Source organism: Trichoderma atroviride, chromosome 5, assembly GCF_020647795.1.
Source record: "Trichoderma atroviride chromosome 5, complete sequence".
NCBI lineage: Eukaryota > Fungi > Ascomycota > Sordariomycetes > Hypocreales > Hypocreaceae > Trichoderma > Trichoderma atroviride.
This window is the reverse complement of record NC_089404.1, coordinates 1697674-1713888: the sequence shown is the minus strand read 5'-3', so window position 1 is coordinate 1713888 and position 16215 is coordinate 1697674. Positions and strand designations below refer to the sequence as shown.

General features: G+C 52.5%; 7 protein-coding genes across 7 annotated transcripts; 4 read left to right on the top strand and 3 right to left on the bottom strand.

Moving 5' to 3' along the window:
* Positions 1-39: 39 nt before the first annotated feature.
* On the top strand, positions 40-3966 carry TrAtP1_009784 (uncharacterized protein). Its single transcript, XM_014091157.2, has 2 exons — positions 40-3084; positions 3146-3966. Exons 1-2 carry the CDS (start codon positions 1844-1846, stop codon positions 3723-3725), a joined length of 1821 nt encoding a protein of 606 aa, XP_013946632.1. The 5' UTR covers positions 40-1843; the 3' UTR covers positions 3726-3966.
* A 413-nt stretch (positions 3967-4379) lies between these two features.
* TrAtP1_009783 (uncharacterized protein) lies at positions 4380-4781 on the top strand (the record flags this gene model as incomplete). The annotated part of the gene is made up of 2 exons (XM_014091159.1): positions 4380-4497; positions 4618-4781. The coding sequence occupies 2 exons, from the start codon at positions 4380-4382 to the stop codon at positions 4779-4781; spliced, it is 282 nt and encodes a 93-aa protein (XP_013946634.1).
* A 540-nt stretch (positions 4782-5321) lies between these two features.
* TrAtP1_009782 (uncharacterized protein) lies at positions 5322-5593 on the bottom strand (the record flags this gene model as incomplete). The annotated part of the gene is made up of 2 exons (XM_066114429.1): positions 5322-5409; positions 5466-5593. 2 exons carry the CDS (start codon positions 5591-5593, stop codon positions 5322-5324), a joined length of 216 nt encoding a protein of 71 aa, XP_065970525.1.
* Positions 5594-5633: 40 nt separating this feature from the next.
* Positions 5634-6104, bottom strand: TrAtP1_009781 (60S ribosomal protein uL23; the record flags this gene model as incomplete). Its single annotated transcript, XM_014091158.2, has 3 exons — positions 5634-5759; positions 5821-5876; positions 6083-6104. 3 exons carry the CDS (start codon positions 6102-6104, stop codon positions 5634-5636), a joined length of 204 nt encoding a protein of 67 aa, XP_013946633.2.
* Positions 6105-6695: 591 nt separating this feature from the next.
* TrAtP1_009780 (uncharacterized protein) lies at positions 6696-7556 on the top strand (the record flags this gene model as incomplete). Its single annotated transcript, XM_014091160.2, has 1 exon — positions 6696-7556. One exon carries the CDS (start codon positions 6696-6698, stop codon positions 7554-7556), a length of 861 nt encoding a protein of 286 aa, XP_013946635.1.
* Positions 7557-8148: 592 nt separating this feature from the next.
* Positions 8149-9441, bottom strand: TrAtP1_009779 (uncharacterized protein; the record flags this gene model as incomplete). Its single annotated transcript, XM_014091161.2, has 3 exons — positions 8149-8811; positions 9185-9225; positions 9390-9441. 3 exons carry the CDS (start codon positions 9439-9441, stop codon positions 8149-8151), a joined length of 756 nt encoding a protein of 251 aa, XP_013946636.1.
* Positions 9442-14730: 5289 nt separating this feature from the next.
* TrAtP1_009778 (uncharacterized protein) lies at positions 14731-15288 on the top strand (the record flags this gene model as incomplete). The annotated part of the gene is made up of 1 exon (XM_066114428.1): positions 14731-15288. One exon carries the CDS (start codon positions 14731-14733, stop codon positions 15286-15288), a length of 558 nt encoding a protein of 185 aa, XP_065970524.1.
* Positions 15289-16215: the final 927 nt, after the last annotated feature.

Below are 16215 nucleotides of genomic sequence, written 5' to 3'. Positions count from 1 at the left end.
AAATACCTTTACACAACATTTTGTCTAATACAATTACAAGCCCTCTTCACATCATATCTTGTGCGGCTACGGCGCAGAGAGCAGGGGTGCCGAGTGCCGTGATCGCGCCAGGAATAGAAGGCGGAGACCTTGCCGGCATTGGCTGCTCAAGTCTGGTGGCGAATCAAACCCTCCAAAGCACCCGGTCCTGACGTATTTCGTATTTTGCATATACGGCAAGGAAAAGCGCATGCCGCATCAAATGGCTTGAGAAATGGGCTTTTGCTGAGGCATATTCTGCTGTTTGTTCCGATATTCTCGCAACGTTTCGATTCTTTTTCGTAGACAGTCCCTCATAGTGACGCTTATCCTGACCGCTCTGCAAAGATGGCTTGTCTCAGTCCAGCTTTCACATGCTTGGCAAACGCGGCAGCTGGAATATCTACAGCACGGTATCTGATTGCTGTACCACCCGCCCTGCAGATGCTGCCATCTTTGACATGCTGTCTGCGTCTTCTTGTACCACTTGCCATTTTCTAGCGCCATGCCCAATGATTCAGATCCTCTCATTATCTTATCGTTTGCTTCTCTCTGCCTCTCTGGGGGCCGGGCGGCCACGACGTGCCGTACTCGCTGGCCTGACTGCGAGCTAAGCGACGCCCGCCGAGCATGGACGCGGTACTGAATACCTTTTAGAATAAAACGATGCGTAAGAGAATACCGCCGACGGGATTGAATTTACAAAGGATTAGCCGCTTTTTTCTAGCAGATTGCAGGTACTGGTCCCAGCTTTTAGCGGCTCGCCTAGTACCGGACACCTCCCAGAATTTCTCGCAGCAGGTTTCTTGCCCCCAAACCAGATCCCAGCGTCGGTCAGGTCAAACCAGTTTAGTGACCACCAGCTGATTTTCGTGGCGGCGGGTACCGCCAGAGGGAAAATTTCATCGTGCATGCCATGCGCTGGAGCCCCCAATCGCCGCTGGCTTTTTGTTTTCTTTCAAGCAACAACCACTTCTTGTTCTTCCTTCTTTCTTCTTCCCTTTCACCCACGGTCGACGAGAGTCCTTTTTTTTAAATGACTTTCTCCCTAATTTACTGATAACTCAGCCCTTGGCATATATTTGGGCTTGTCCGATAGACCCTTTTTTCTTTTCGCTAAAGTGATAGCGTTATAAACCCCGTCGCTTTTCTCCTTGCGGCGCACACATCAGCCCTTTCTGCCGTTCGCCGCAAACGAAAAGAGATAGAAGCATCTCCTTTTTTTTTGGCCTCGACTTCGACCTTTGCCAACAACGACCCAATTTCTCGACACCGAAACGACTCGTCTCGTCATTTCATCTTCTTAATCGATAGTCGATTGGCTTCTGATAGCCGTCGCCGCTCGCAGCATCCAAAACCTCCTTCTGCGCCATCGCAGACTTGCCGCCAAACACCTTCAAGTTGGCTCAACTCGCCCTCCCGGTCGTCATCTTCCCTTCGCTCCTCGGGCCCGGCTGCTGGGTCTACAGCGGAGTCAACAAGGAACCTCCATAACTTGGCTTTACTGACAGGAGCCTCGTCGCTACGCTTTCCAACCATCCACTACCCGCACCTCTTCTTCCCGTAGCTCCAGCTGCTACCAGAAGCGACCCCCGGGTCTTCGTTTTGTTCCAAACCAACTACTCGGCGCGCTGCTGCCGCGCCGAGAGGGCACTTGACAGCCTGTCTCAGGCCTAGAGAGTTGCAGAAGCCCATTGCCAAAGCATGTTCCAGAACCCCTAAGTTGCCAGCAGGCTTCGTCCGAGTTGTTGCGCGGTGATTTGTTCCGATCCGACCTTTAGACCGCAAACCCGCCAGATCTTGGATCCCAACTACGTTACCCACCATGTCTGAGCACGACGAGACCTTCCCCGACACGGGGTACGACACCCCTGTTCCCGAGCTTGACGACCACCGGCACCGTTCATCTGCCCAGAGAGTTGAGCGCCCACGCCGAGGAACCTTTGATAGCTTGTACGGCGCTCGCCATCTCGACCCTGAGATGGCGGTCCGCGTCCGCGACTTTGAGGAAGCCATCCTCGACGAAGACGGCGACAATGTCCAGCCCACGCCACGCCACGGCCGTCGCCCAACCATCGAGTCGTCGACAGATGGTAGATCCATCTCGCCCCCCAACTCGGTCAAGGCCTTTGCCGAAGCTCGGCGCAGAGAGCGCGAAATGTCATTTTCCGAGGCCAAGGACGAAGGCGAGGAGCCCCTCGGCCGAACAATGTCCAATGCAAGCCACCGGAGCAGGAGGTCGTATAACCAGGAGGCCGACGCCAGAAGCTTCCTGACCAACAAGACGGTTGAAGAGGACGTCTGCTACCCTCTTCAGGAGAAGCACCCCAAGCAGCACAGTGGCCGAATTGACTTTGAGTATCTCGAAGATCTCATCAGGGATCAGCAGGAGGAGCGGGAAGAGCGAGCCGCCCGAGCAGAGCTGCCCACCGAGAGCTTCAAGGACCTGCGACGGACCTCTACCCTGACCAAGCCCGCGCAGCTCGTCACCGTCGATGGCGACATTCTCGAGGCGCCCTCTGACGACTCGGTGGCCAACGAAAAGACTTCTTTCGAGGGCGCTGCTCCTCCCAAGGCCCAGCCTGTTGACAACACTCGCTTCAGCTTTTTTTCCACGGCATGGGAATCGACGATTCATGCCCCCGAGATGGGTGATCTTGTGCTTCCGGGAGAGGATCTCCGGGGACTTTTTGAACTGCCCGAAGACGAAGACGGCGGTGTCTGGTGGCTCAACGTCAACAACCCCACAAAGGCAGAGGTGTACGGCATGGGCAAGGCGTTTGGCCTCCACCCCCTGACCATTGAAGACATTGTCACCCAGGAGGCTCGCGAAAAGATTGAGCTCTTCCCATCGTACTACTTTGCTTGCTTCCGGTCGTTTAACGTAGTGGACGAGCCCGATGGGAAAGAGTACGAGCCTTTCAACATCTATGTCATTGTGTTCCGAGAGGGCACGCTCAGCTTCAGCTTCACGCCCAATTCGCATGCCACCGACGTGCGCAAGAGAATCACGTCTCTCAAGGACTATGTCTCTCTTAGCAGCGACTGGATCTGCTATGCCTTGATGTAAGCTTCGCCTATATGCAGCAGCATGGTATTGATGTGTCATCTAACATGTGATTTCTAGTGACAACATTGTCGACAGCTTTGCGCCCGTCATTAACCAGATTGAGCTGGAAGCCGATGCCATTGAAGACGAAGTCTTTGTCATGCGGTTTGACGACTCAAATACCTTTTTGCGGTCCATTGGACGGGTGCGCAAGAACTGCATGGCGCTCCTGCGGCTGCTGGGCGGCAAGGCAGATGTCCTCAGGGGCTTCACCAAGCGCTGCAACGAAAACTTCCAGGTGACGCCGCACATGGACATTGGCATGTACCTGGGCGACATCCAGGACCACGTCGTGACCATGGCGACCAACCTGGGCCACTTTGAGAAGATTCTGTCTCGCGCCCACAGCAATTACCTGGCCACGCTGTCCATCAACAACATCTCCCAGGGCACGGACATGAACCGCGTACTGAGTAAAATCACCATGCTGGGATCGATTCTTGTGCCGCTCAACCTTGTTTGTGGTCTGTTTGGCATGAATGTGCGTTTGCCGTTTGAGGATGTTGCCAACCTGGGGCCATTTTTTGGCATTGTCGGCTTCATGATTGTCTTGTGTGCCATGATGGTGTCTGTGGCGAGGTGGAAGCGGTGGATATAATAAAAACATGGAGTGAAGAGTCATACGTTTTTTTTTGGAGGGGGTTTACAGTATATAGAGGGTTTGTCTTTTTTGTTGTATTGATTTCATTGTTTACTAGTTTTGGAACGTTTTTTCTTGTTTATTTGGGTACATTTGGCATCATAGACTCGGGAAGCATTCTTGAGGCGTGGAGTCATGTTTATAGCCTTGCTTGAGAGTAATCAAATAAGTCTGCATTGTGTATATGCTGTATTTGCGCAATGTCCATCGTTGCCTTTTATAGTCTACATTGTCATAATTGCATTTGACAATTGTGAGATGAATAGATTAGCATCTCTTAATAAAAACAATAAATCAAGAATCTTGAAAAAACTCACGTCTCTTTTATCTGGATCTGTCGAAGCAAGGTCATCTGAATGTGGAGACGATCTTCTCCTCTCATTCGCCAACGCCGGCGTTGATAACGGACTACTATTGGTCCGAAAAAGCCCGTTGGAAAAATATTATCAACCACCGCTCGATATCATCACCAATCTTGCAACCAAGTCTTCGAAAATACTCTATAGCAACGACTCTTCTTACGACGGAACCTCTTTCTTTCCTTCAGCCTACGCACATTGAAATCAACCTACGCAAGTAATATATACGAACCGAGTGAAACTTTTGCCCAAGATGAACGCCGCCCAGACTGGAATCGAGAACCTCGACCTCGAGAAGCTCAACGACAAGGATAAGACGGAGCTGCGGCAGTTTCTTGCGAATGAGCAGCAGCGGTCGCAGATTCAGGCTCGTATGTGCTGCGATTTTTTTTTGTTATTGTTTTCAATTTCGAGGCTTTTTATGGCAGTTCTATAAAACTAGAGGGACTGTGCATTGAAAGAAGATGCTAATCTTTTTTTTTTAATTGCAGAAACACACAACTTGACACAGATTTGCTGGAAAAAGTGCGTCACTGGGAATATCAAGGGCTCGAAGCTGGAGAAGGGCGAGGAAGGGTGCTTGGCGAACTGCGTGGACCGGTTTTTGGATATCAACTTTTTGACGATGAAGCACCTCAACAATATGCGATCATAAAAAATTCAGGCTTTTTTTTCTTCGACTTTTCTGGTTTTGAGGGGGTAATATGGGTGTGTTGTGTGATGTATGATATATAGGCATGTGGTATGATAGATTATGGGATATGGGACTGTTCTTCTCTCTGATTAAGATCAATAGATGGGCATTGAGACCAATTCAAAAGGTATCAACGTTTACTGAAAGGACGTTACGATTTCAACGCAATATTCATCTACGTAGTGGATTGTCATGCCACATTTCAGAGCATAGTAATTGTCATCGGCTCTCATTTATTTCTTGTTTCCCTTTCATCATCGGTACGTGGACGGACCGGCTCTTGTCTTTTAGTTTTGCATAGTTTGTATCATGATGTGTTCCAATCCGTAAAATGACAAAAAAGCTCAACTCCTCCCAAAAAGTGTTGTGTTCCTCAATGCCCATGGTATATGTGCATGCATGTGAGACGTAAGACCAATTTCCGCGCCCGAGAGAAAATAGAAGAAAATGAATAGACGAAACCAACAATCCCCTTTTTTTAAATTAAGAAAAATGTCCAGCTTAGACCAGAGAGAGCTTGTTGGCGGCAATGTCGAGGGCGTCGACATCGGGGGTCAGGCGGGCGTAGGCCTTCTTGGAGCCGTCAGGGCTAAAGAGAGTGTTAGTGCACATGAAATCTTGCCTTGGGTTCTGAGAGCAACATACCGGATCAGGGTGTTGATCTTGACGGTGTCAATGTCGTAGAGCTTCTTGAGGGCCAGCTTGATCTGGGCCTTGTTGGCCTTGACGTCGACAATGAAGACGAGGGTGTTGTTCTCCTCCATCTTCTTCATGGCGCTCTCGGTGTTGAGAGGGTGGATGATGATCTTGTGCTCATCGAGACGGGGCAGGTGGTTGATGGCCTTGCGGGGGGAAGCGAGGAGCGCGGGACAGGACCAGAGTCTTGGGGCGGTGGAAAGAGGTGGTCTGGCGGACCTTGCGGGTCTTGGAGGAGTGAGTCTGCGGCGTGTTAGATCTGAAGCTCTCATGAGTTGTCTTGTTAGAGGATAAAAAAACTTACACCCTTGAGGGCGGCCTTGGCAGCGGCGTTGGCCTGCTTGGAGCCCTTGGCGGCAGCTACATAATCATACGCATCAGCAATCGCTCTTATTCAGAACTCGCAAAATCTGCTGCTGCATGATGCTGCGCGGGAGATGTCAAGTGAGCATGTTGTTTTGTGTCGTATCGTATCGCTTCGCAAAAAGTTGGAAAAATGTTCGATTTGCTTCGGCTCTTTCGAAAACGACGACAACAAAACTCGTCTCTTTTATTTCAAGTCGTACCTTTCTTGTTAGCGGGAGCCATTGTATTGGTTGGTCGAGTTTGCACAGGGAGTGTTGGTGCGATTGAGGATTTGTCGACTTATCGGAATGAAGAGAGAGGAGGAAAAAAAAGAAGTCTCCAGCCTAGAAGTTAATTCTGTCAGTGTGGGCGAAATTGCCAGAAAATTAGGGCTCCAGCAAACGTGTGCTGTGATTGGCTGATTCAGCGCTACAGTCATGTGATTCAGTTCCACGAGCAGTAATTGAGAGGTTTTGCAACGCGCTAGCCGCTTTTGGAAGAGTATTTATAAGTAAAATGTGCGATCAACGGCCTTGTCCATAATTTGGCCAGATGGATCTTTGTCTGCGCCGAGGCGTCTCGGCATTAAACTACGACAGCTCACAGGGATGGTGACAGCTCTGAGGCGGTTCACACGACGCAACATCAACGCTGAGAAGGAGACTCTGCGGCGGCCATGATACTCGACAGCGACCTCTCATCACCAGTATAGGCAGCCATCAACGGATTTAGGGCTGATATCGGCTTCAAGACCCAAGGCCTTTTTCTCACGGACGAACCTGTTCATCACTTGGCAACAAATACGTTTGGACATCACCTCGGAAGCAAAACAAGATGGCCCCCAAGAAGAAGACGCTGTCTAGCCTCACCCAAGGGCGCCCGCCGCTTGCGAAGCCATCTCGGACCATGACCCGAAAGGCAAGCAGGACACTGATCAACAAGCATCACCACCTGGAAAAGACGCGAGCAAGGGCCATCAGGAGCGGCGACAAGGAAACGGAAGCAAAGGTGGCCGCCGAAATCGAGAGTCTGGGAGGGTTGGATCACTATCAAAAGGCCAGTCTGCAGGGACAAAGCATCGACAGAGGGGGGGACACGTCAAAGGTTCTCATGGAATGGCTCCCACTGGACGAGCTAAAGAAGCAGGGTCAGCCTCTTCAGATGCTCGAAGTTGGAGCACTCAGCACTCGAAATGCGTGTTCAACCAGCAACGTCTTCAACGTCCAGCACATTGATCTCAACAGCCAGGAGCCAGGTATCCTTCAGCAAGATTTCATGGAGAGGCCATTGCCTAAGAATGACGAGGAAAGATTCGACATCATCTCGCTGAGCTTGGTGCTCAACTTTGTGCCCGATGCTCACGGCCGCGGCGCCATGCTTCTACGAACGCTCTCGTTTCTCAACGACGTCGACAGTACGCCGACCACCGAGCCCCTCTTTCCTTGTCTCTTCGTCGTCTTGCCACGAAGCTGCGTCGACAATTCGCGATACTTTACGGACGAGCGGCTTGATGAGCTGATGGCTATGCTTAATTACACGCGAGTGAGAAGCAAGAAGACACAGAAGCTAGCCTACAGCCTGTGGAGGAGGACCGGGGGAGCTGCAAAAACCGGGCTGACCTTTTCAAAGCAAGAGATTAACCCGGGCAAGACGAGGAACAACTTTGTCATGACACTCAAAGGGCAACATGCATGATTGGTTTCGATTGGCGAGAGAGCATCTTCATGACACTCAAAAGCAACAGCGTGATTGATCTCGATTGGCGAGAGTCAACTTTCGGATTACGCAACACTCGCTCGACTTTGCACCAGAATGCAGCGACGAATGGGACAAGCTTCATGCACTAGGGCCCAACAAAGTTTGGTTGCGGAGTGTCATGTCATTTTCTTGACAGAGGACTTCTTCTTTTGGTTGATTTTGGAGATTTGGAGACAGCCACTCGCTGACCGCCTAGGAATACTCCCTACCGACCCCTCCGCACACCTCGAGTAGCATGTCTATAGACTACTTTGTGCATTTGGTGCAGCACCTCGCGTCGAGATGGCGGTCAACTAGTCTCCCCGCACGCAAACGCATGGTCGATTTCACAGCGAACCAGCCGAATAGCTCTTGTTTTTAGTTGCTCGGGAACGGAAATTATCGACACATCAACACAGCTGAAAGGCTGCTGTCATTCTAAAATATGTCATGTTGAACAGCTGACTACCGGGCTCTCCCCGCCATTGACTGATTCGTGGGGGGGTTTCTAGACGGGCACCCCCTAATCAAAGACTTGAGCAACCAATCTTCAAGCCGAGGTCTTTGCAGCAATGGCGGCTGCAGCCTGTGCAATGGAGGCCGGAGTGAACTCGGAGACTGCAAACTCGGACAGCGGGTGATGGGAAGGCAGAGGTGCGTTGCCCGGTCTGACGGCTGGGATGCTATGCATGCCTGACTGGCGAGCGGCGTCGACCTCGCTGAGGTTGTCGCTCAGGAAGATCCAACGTGCGGGGCTGATGTCTGGATGATGAGACAGGATAGTGGTGTAGCTAGCCACGTCGGTCTTGGGCCCCGCATTGACGGTGTCGAACCAGTCACAAATCACGACGCTCATGTCGGGGGGCTGGGCGGTCGTGTGAGCGAAGAGCAGCTTCTGGGCCGGCACCGATCCGGACGAGTATATCATGATTTTCTTGCCGGCCGCATGGGCGTTGGTGATGAAGGGTGGCACGTCAGGGAAGAGTGGAGCCTTGAGGACCCCCGATTCATAGCCCTTTGTCCAGAGATGGCCCTGGAGGGCCTTTAGGTACGGCGCCTTGACATCTCGGGCGACCAGGTCCCGGACGTGAGCCTCGAAGGCGCTGCGGTCATTGCGACAGTCGTCGGGGAACGCATTGCGGTAGCCAGCAAAGCTCGGCTCGTCCCACTGCTCCGCTAAGAAGTCGGGCAGGACATTGAGTGCGTAGGGGAACTGCACAAAGGAGGGCCCATTGAAAAAGTCAGCCACTTTTTTTTCCTCTTGCGTTGGACGGGACGGCGAAGAGAGGGAGACGAAGAAAGAGAGGAGTTGAAGAAGCGGGCAGCACTATCTAATTGGTACAGGATATGCGCGCATAACGTGGTAAGAGCAGGAAGCTAGTAGTCGTGTTGGGGTAAAGCAAGGGTGTCTAGTCTTGCACATCGCAGCTCGATTGGCTGATGGGCAGGGATGGTCGGACGGCGATTAAAGCGACAAGCGAGTCCGAACGAGGCCAGCCGCGGCGAGCGGGCGAGCGAATGAGGGAGGAAGAGGGGAGAGGGAAGAAGCAAGCAAGCAAGCAGACAAGCAAGCGGGCTGGGCTCACCAAGACATCCTTGACAAAGGAGATGGGACAGACGGTGCCCTCTGCATGGCGCGTAGAGGTTGCGCGATAAGCATCAGCTGGGAGACGAGCAACAAAGAGTTGAGGGATGGCAGGCAAGTGACGACTCGTGATTCGAATACGCGCACCTTTTTCGGCCGCGTCCACGGTGATCAGCCCGGGGTAAGTGGGGGAGGGGGCGCCGTACCAATGTCGAGCAGAAGAACGTCGAATCGACCAAAGTCGGGCTGGTTGGCCATTTTGTTTTGTGTCTGTCTCGGGCTGTTGCTCCTCTCTGTTGTCTAAAGCGAGCTATACTGCTAGTATATCGTTAGTATGTAAGGGGAATAAGAAAAAACTAGGTAGGGCGCTTTGCTTCTCAGAGTCGCAGGCGGTGAGGGAAGAGGAGGGCTGTGGAATGTTCTATTTTACATAAAAGGAAGTAGAAAACAATAAGCGAGGTCGACAAGGCTGGGGTCAAGTGTAGTTGCAATAGAGCTGGCTGGGAATAAGCTGTAGAGCTGAAAAGGACAAGGACAAGGTCCTAGCAGAAGGCAAAATTTTCCTAGGATGGACTTGAGATGGAGCCCTTTTTTTCCCCTCTCTGATTCTTTCTACGCAATAGGTCTACGTGGTTAGATTACAGCGTTCTTGCACTTCTCTACTGCTACCCTAGAGCTGGGCGCTAGTGCCTGGATTTGCTCCATCAAGCAGAGCCATTTCGGACTCTGTTTCTTTCGCATCCACTGGCATCCACCGCTTCGCAGAATAAAAAAGGACCAGCGATTATTATTCGGGGTCGCCCGCATCAAGGCTGCATTAGAGGCGCATTGCTGTGCGTCAGCGTGCAGGACGGGCGACGCCCTTGTTGATACTGGTAGTTTTTTTGATACGGGGCTAGTGGCCTCTTTGGAAGGCGGTCAGGGGTTTGGGAAGAATGAGAGAGAGGAAAATTCTTTTCAGGCTGATGCTTGCGCTCTGATGATTTGGACAAAAGAGAAGCGTGGGGAATGGAGGAGAAGAGGGATTACGTAGTTTTTGTCTGTTTCTCGTGTAAAATGCCGATGATGTAGAGGCTCACGGATATGGATCGGAATATACGGGGCCATTACGGAGCGCTGGGTACGGTATGGAGTTTTGAGCAGTGACTTGAGGGTTTTTGACGAGTGGGAGTGCATCCCGATGATGACACCACCTTTTTTGGGACTCTTGCGTGTTCGCTTTTGGCGAATGGAGAATACAAGGGAAGAAGGAGGCGATGGCGATGGGGACACTGCAGATGGGCGTCTATCCAAGGGAGCACAGCAGAAGCGCGTTGTATTGATTTCATGGATGGGATTGATAGAGCTTCATTTGTTAGCGGACCCATCAACCCGCAGTTTGGCCATCTGCGTGCGGGAGTTTTACTGTACTGTAGATAAGAGCTGTCAATCAAACAAGACGCAATCTACAAAGGGTCTGGTGTTCTATTTCCAGTAGCTTCACGACCATCATTTGCCGTATCAATCTGAAGATGTGCGGCTTTGACGGAGACGAAACAAGTGGTTTTATCAGTTTTAGTGCTACAGTGTGTTTGGTGTTAGATACGACTGGCTTGTAGCGGTATCTGATCGCCACCGCCGGGGCGATTGCGGCATTGACGCATCTCGTGATGTGGAAAAGGGTCTTTTTTTCTCATTTGACTCAGATCTTCTGGACACGTTGCTGGTTGTTATTTTTGTTTTGTTTTACTTGTACTTGTACATTTTGCCTTGTTTCGTATAATTGCGGTGGGTAAAACGTAATAGCATTAACATTAAATGAGCTCATCCATGCAAACCCGGTACCTTGCGAAAGTACCTCCATCCGGTACTTGTTGTTTTGCATTGGGTGCTGTGGCGCTTCGGTGTACCTGGGACGGCCATGTTTCCGGCGCAAGACCCGCCGAGTCCGTACTCCGAAATGGCACGTTTCTATTCTCAGAAATTGGGTTGGCAAGATGAATCAAGATTTTAAGTGGTCTTTGGGTGAATGTGTCTCTGAGCAACCGCTGCGAATCAATCAATCAATCTGTCAAGCAGAAAAAAAAGGGGGCAGCAGCAACCATTAGCAGCGCTGATGGATGCAACTTCAAATTCCTTCATGCAACCCGAGGCAACCAATTGAGGCAGGCAGGCTTATTTACTTTTAGCCGTAAACGCCCCTAGATGAAAAAAAATAAAGCGCCGCGCGGGATTGCATGCAACGGCACGATACTTACTGTACAGTAGAACCTATTGTTGGGGGTCTTGTCTCTTGTCTCTGGTCTCTCGAGAAACGTCATCGCAGAGCTGCATTCCAGTCTGTCCCTTTTTATTTTCTTCCTTTTCTTCGTCTCTTCTTTTTTTGCCACATAGTAGACTGCGGTATGCAGGGTTCAATCCAATTGCGTACAATGTCTACAACGCAGTCTAGAATTTGTTTCACTCATCCTGCCCTTGCGTAGCCACCTCGAAAACGTCGTCGACAAAAACAGTCGTCTCCCTTATCTGGGCTTTGAGGGATCCAGACCACCATCGCCGGGGAAAAGTGGCTCGATCGTCTCCTGGGCATGGCACCCGGATGAAACGCTTCGGGCTCTTAAAGCAAAGGGGGTAGGGAGACGAAATGGCACAGTATGGGCACGCCCAGGACGGGACAAGCTCGCTGTAACAGTACCTACATGAACTCAATTGCGGTGTTTCAGCGCTTCGAAGTCGAACAGTGCACCAGATCCGGCGCAGCGGTTGGACTAGTGAGACAGCAACGACTTACACGGAGTACATGTACACCTTGCCCATATCTTCACCATCCCATCTACTGTCCACTCTGTGTTACCGCATCGTGCATTGTAGACTACAGAATGTACATGCAGTCAGTACCGCATCTCACGTTATCGCGGATGCACAGTTTGTATCTTTATAGGTATCTCTACACCTATCGTCGGCAATGAGACAGAAACGTGAAGCTGCCCCCAACGTGCGTGTCCCGGCCAATCACGATCGGCATTGGGCCATACCTGCAAATGTACGTGTATACACATGAAACAGCCATGAAAAGGTCTAGGGTCTTTGGACAATCCATGCAGAATGCGGTAGGTACCTGTGGACGCTACGGATGAGTTGTTGCTGTAGCTGTAGCGACCTGCTGTGAAGAGCGTAGAGCGCCATCGTATCTGCTTGTCTGCCCGCCTATCATGTCCTAGCCGAGATGGGATCGCTGCAACAAAGGCACGGTGTACAGGGCAAAGGTACAGAGTTCTGGATACGCGGATTTGGCACTGAGGGTGAGAAACGACCCCTCTTGCAAATCTCGTCATTTTCCGGCTCGTCAATCAAAACGAACGCAATTCCCCTAGCAGAAAGTCTAATGAGCCCGGCCTGACCCTTGCGCGGTACGAGCACGGGCGCGCAGAAACGTATGGCGACCCAATGTACTCCGTATAAAAGAGCGAGAGGTTCAATAGGAAAACAAGAGAGTCGAGATAAATTGGGACGGGGGGCTATGCTGTGCTCTGCCTCTCCCAAAAAGTGGTGCACAGTAGAGGCATCAATGCATCGACCAGTATACGGCGTAGATGGTGTGGTGTATCGGTACGCAGAGCAGATTCCATTCATTGGCCATTGGGCAATCTGATTCGCTTTGGCTGGTCGTGTGCTCCGGACCCTGATTCTGGGTTTCGACGCAGCGCGGGGGCCAAGGCAGAAACAGAGGAGCGACATGTCACGATTGGTGCCACGCGGCAACCGCTGTCAGATAACGATGATTGTTTTTATTTAATTTTATCTGATTTTCTTTCATATCATCATCTCGAATTTCATCATGTCGGCCATTTTCCTTTGTTGCGACGTGGACGGATGGCGGTCGATGCAGCAACGTGCAGCAACGTGGACAGCAAACAGCGGTACTCGCAAAACGTGCCGCACACGCAGCATCCACCCCGTACCGGTACCAGCGCACGCTCCATGCCGTGGCCGTGCGTCTTGCGCCGAAGCGAACTGCTCTGCTGCCGCTGCCACCCAATCGTTCAGGCCATCTGGGCGCCTGAGAGGGTTCCGGCCAGGCCCTCCGGATTGCGGACTTGGCTGTGAGTAACAAAAACAGCCTGGGCCTGGGTCTGGATCTGGAACCGCCAAAAGCCAAGCATTGCACGCTCGCGGACGCTAAAGCGAGACCAAGTGCGCTAGGGACTGTGCTGTGCGACCTGGACGGCACAGTGACTTCTTCAGCGGTCTTAGCACGGTGCTGTCACGCAGACCCTCGTCATGTCGTCGTCGTGTGGGGACGCCACCTGGCGTGACTGCTAAAGAGATTCTGCACAGTAATTGGTGGACCCGGCTTGTCAGCGCTGTTAGCGGCGCAGGTGGCCATTCGGCTAAATGCTAACAATTGCGACTTTTGGTGAATTGAATTGGGCTTTGGGCGATTGCTCGTCATGCGCATCCGAGTTCGCAGTATTGACGACGCAACGAAGCACGAGTAAGTGCAGATAGCTGCGTATTGCTCAATAATGTACTATAATTGCTAGCACGCGAGCGTCATTTACAATAGTGTTGATTGTATCATCTTACCCCATACATTGGCCTGCATTGCATCAGTGACAAAGAAGAGGCTGGCTGCGTGGTGCCACTCGAGGTACTCGGAGCGTCGTCGCCACGAATACGGCAGAGACACATGTAGATTACATGCATTGCCTACCTATACATCCAGGACATGCAGGCTTCAACAATGCGCTGCTACCTGTCTGTCTCTGCGTGGCCTGACACATCAACACTCAGACAATCCTTCGTCCGTACTCAACCGACTGCCACCACGGCGTCCTCCGGCCGTTGCCAGGTAGACCCTCTGCCAGGTGTACAGGTACCCGCATGACCGGCTTGGGCCCCTATTCCTGCCCAGCGCAGCACCCCGTGCAGCCCGTACCCGGTACTCCCCTCGGCGAGCCAGCCAGCGCCGCGCTTGTGCCAGAAGCGTCTGCAGGGTGTGCGGGAACCTGCGGGATGCCTAAAGCGCTGCCCGCACTGTGCTCCGCAAAACGGGCGGCCACGCGTGACTCTTTATGCTCTCTCTAGTCCGCTGCGAACGATCGCTCAGGTCTTTTGTTGGGGCAGGCTGGCGTGCACGGTGCCCAAGGCCGCCGTGCTCGGTATGCGCCACGGTGTACAAGTAAGGTGTCTGGACTTGGACGACAGTGCATGCGCCGCGCAGGGGCCCCAAACACCGTGTACAAAAGCCCCAAGCCCAACGGCGTCGTGGCAACGTGCGTGCGCCTGGGTCGAGGCACTGGCATGTCTGCTCGAAACTCGCTGCAAGGTGTCAAGTGTCTGGTCTGGGGGTCCAGCGCGGGGCGGTACCAGCTACTCCGTGTTCGTAACTGCACGCCGCTGTGCTCGGCGCCGCGCTGCCCTCGCCGCGGGTTCCCGGTACCTCTGCTCGCCATGTCTGTACCTACAGCTCGTAGCGTGCGACTACCACGCATAGCACTGCCGCTAGCGGGCCACGGTGGTGCTGCTGCCCTGTAGTGCCCTGTAGTGCCCTGTGCTAGTCGCTGGATGGGACGCTGGCTAGTGGACGCAGTGGGCGCGCCCCACCACCCCCAGTGCCGCTGCTGGCAGGTTCTCGTGCCTTCACGGCGCCCCACCCCCCCCTGTGCACTTCCACTCTCTTCCACGGCCATTTACTCATCCCGGATTCCCTTTTCATCCGGCCTCTGGCGTCTGCTCGCCTTCATCCTCCTGCATCCACCGACTTCCTACTTCTACTTCATCGTCTCCCTCCTCCTTCCCGCTCCCATCCCCAACCCCCCAGCCAAAGGCCTTCTTTCTCCTCGAAGCTTGCGTCTCGTCATCCGCCTGGTTCTTCCACGACCTCGATCCTCGACTCCTTGTCGCGTCGTCTCTCGCAATCGCTCAAGTCAATCCCCCAGCGCCAGATTCGCCACCTCGACGATAAGCCCTCGCAAGCCCTGCCGCCATCCGAACCTCATCGGCACCGACGCAACCGATTCCCCAACAGTCGACGAGAGAAAGAAGGGTCCTCCTTTGCCTTGCCAGATCCCTGCAGCGGTGCGCCTCAGCCTGTTCGACAGCTTCGTCTTCGGTCTGCCATAGACTCTCCCGCCAGCGTGTTACTTTAGTTGTCACTGCTTCGCCGCAAACTCGTCCCGTCTATAGAGCCTCGGCTTAGTGCACTCCGCCGTCTTCGTCACACCGTCCCGGTCTCGGCCGCCTTCGATAAGCTGTCCATCAGCACCTTCGATCGAGTCACCGGGCGATAGTCACAAGTCTCTTGCTCTACAGCGGCTTTTTTCTTTTCACCCAAAAGTTATTCGGCTCAACCTCGCTCGCGACTGGACATCTCCATCTTTTCGCCTTGATTGAGTCACCCCCTTTCCAGCGAGAGCTACGCTCCGCTCACGGCCGCCGCCTTGGTTGGTCCGCCACGTTGCTTCACTCTCCCTGATTCTTCTCCTTGTCTCCTCACAACCTCAACACCATCTTCAATACTCAACTCGCCTACCTTGTTGGCCTCTTGACGGACCCGACCCTCGCCGTCTTCCTCAAAGCCTCACCACCACTCTCCACCAATACAAAAAAAAAATAATCTACACCAGTCATTCATTATACATTTCAGCCTCTTAACGCGACCTCGATGTCATTATAACGAACAAAACAATTTCTTCCACCTCTCTCTCATACGCAAGCCGGCTTTCGGCATCTTGGCCACGGTTTCGTTAATCCGCGTCTCCTTTGTTTCTTTACTCTTTCTGAAATCTCTCAACAAATGATCATCTTATAAACTCAATACTATCCGCCAAGCAACACTATCAACCAACAATCAATTATCCGTGGCTACCTGTCGTTTTGCCCTTTCCTTTGTCCTTTACGGCTTGTACATTCCGGTCATCTGTTCTTCGATTCTTCAACTGCCGGTTTTGCGCAGTTCTTGTTCGCGTCTTTTATCTCTCTTCCCGTCTTTGCTTGAACGCAACCTTGCGTATAGAAACGTCGAACGGTTCATACCATCAGGGTGCGCGA

Coding starts and splice junctions, on each gene's coding strand:
- TrAtP1_009784 (XM_014091157.2), top strand. CDS start 1,844: ATGTCTGAGCACGACGAGACCTTCCCCGACACGGGGTACGACACCCCT. Junction 3,085..3,145: donor TGGATCTGCTATGCCTTGAT/GTAAGCTTCGCC, acceptor TGTGATTTCTAG/TGACAACATTGTCGACAGCT.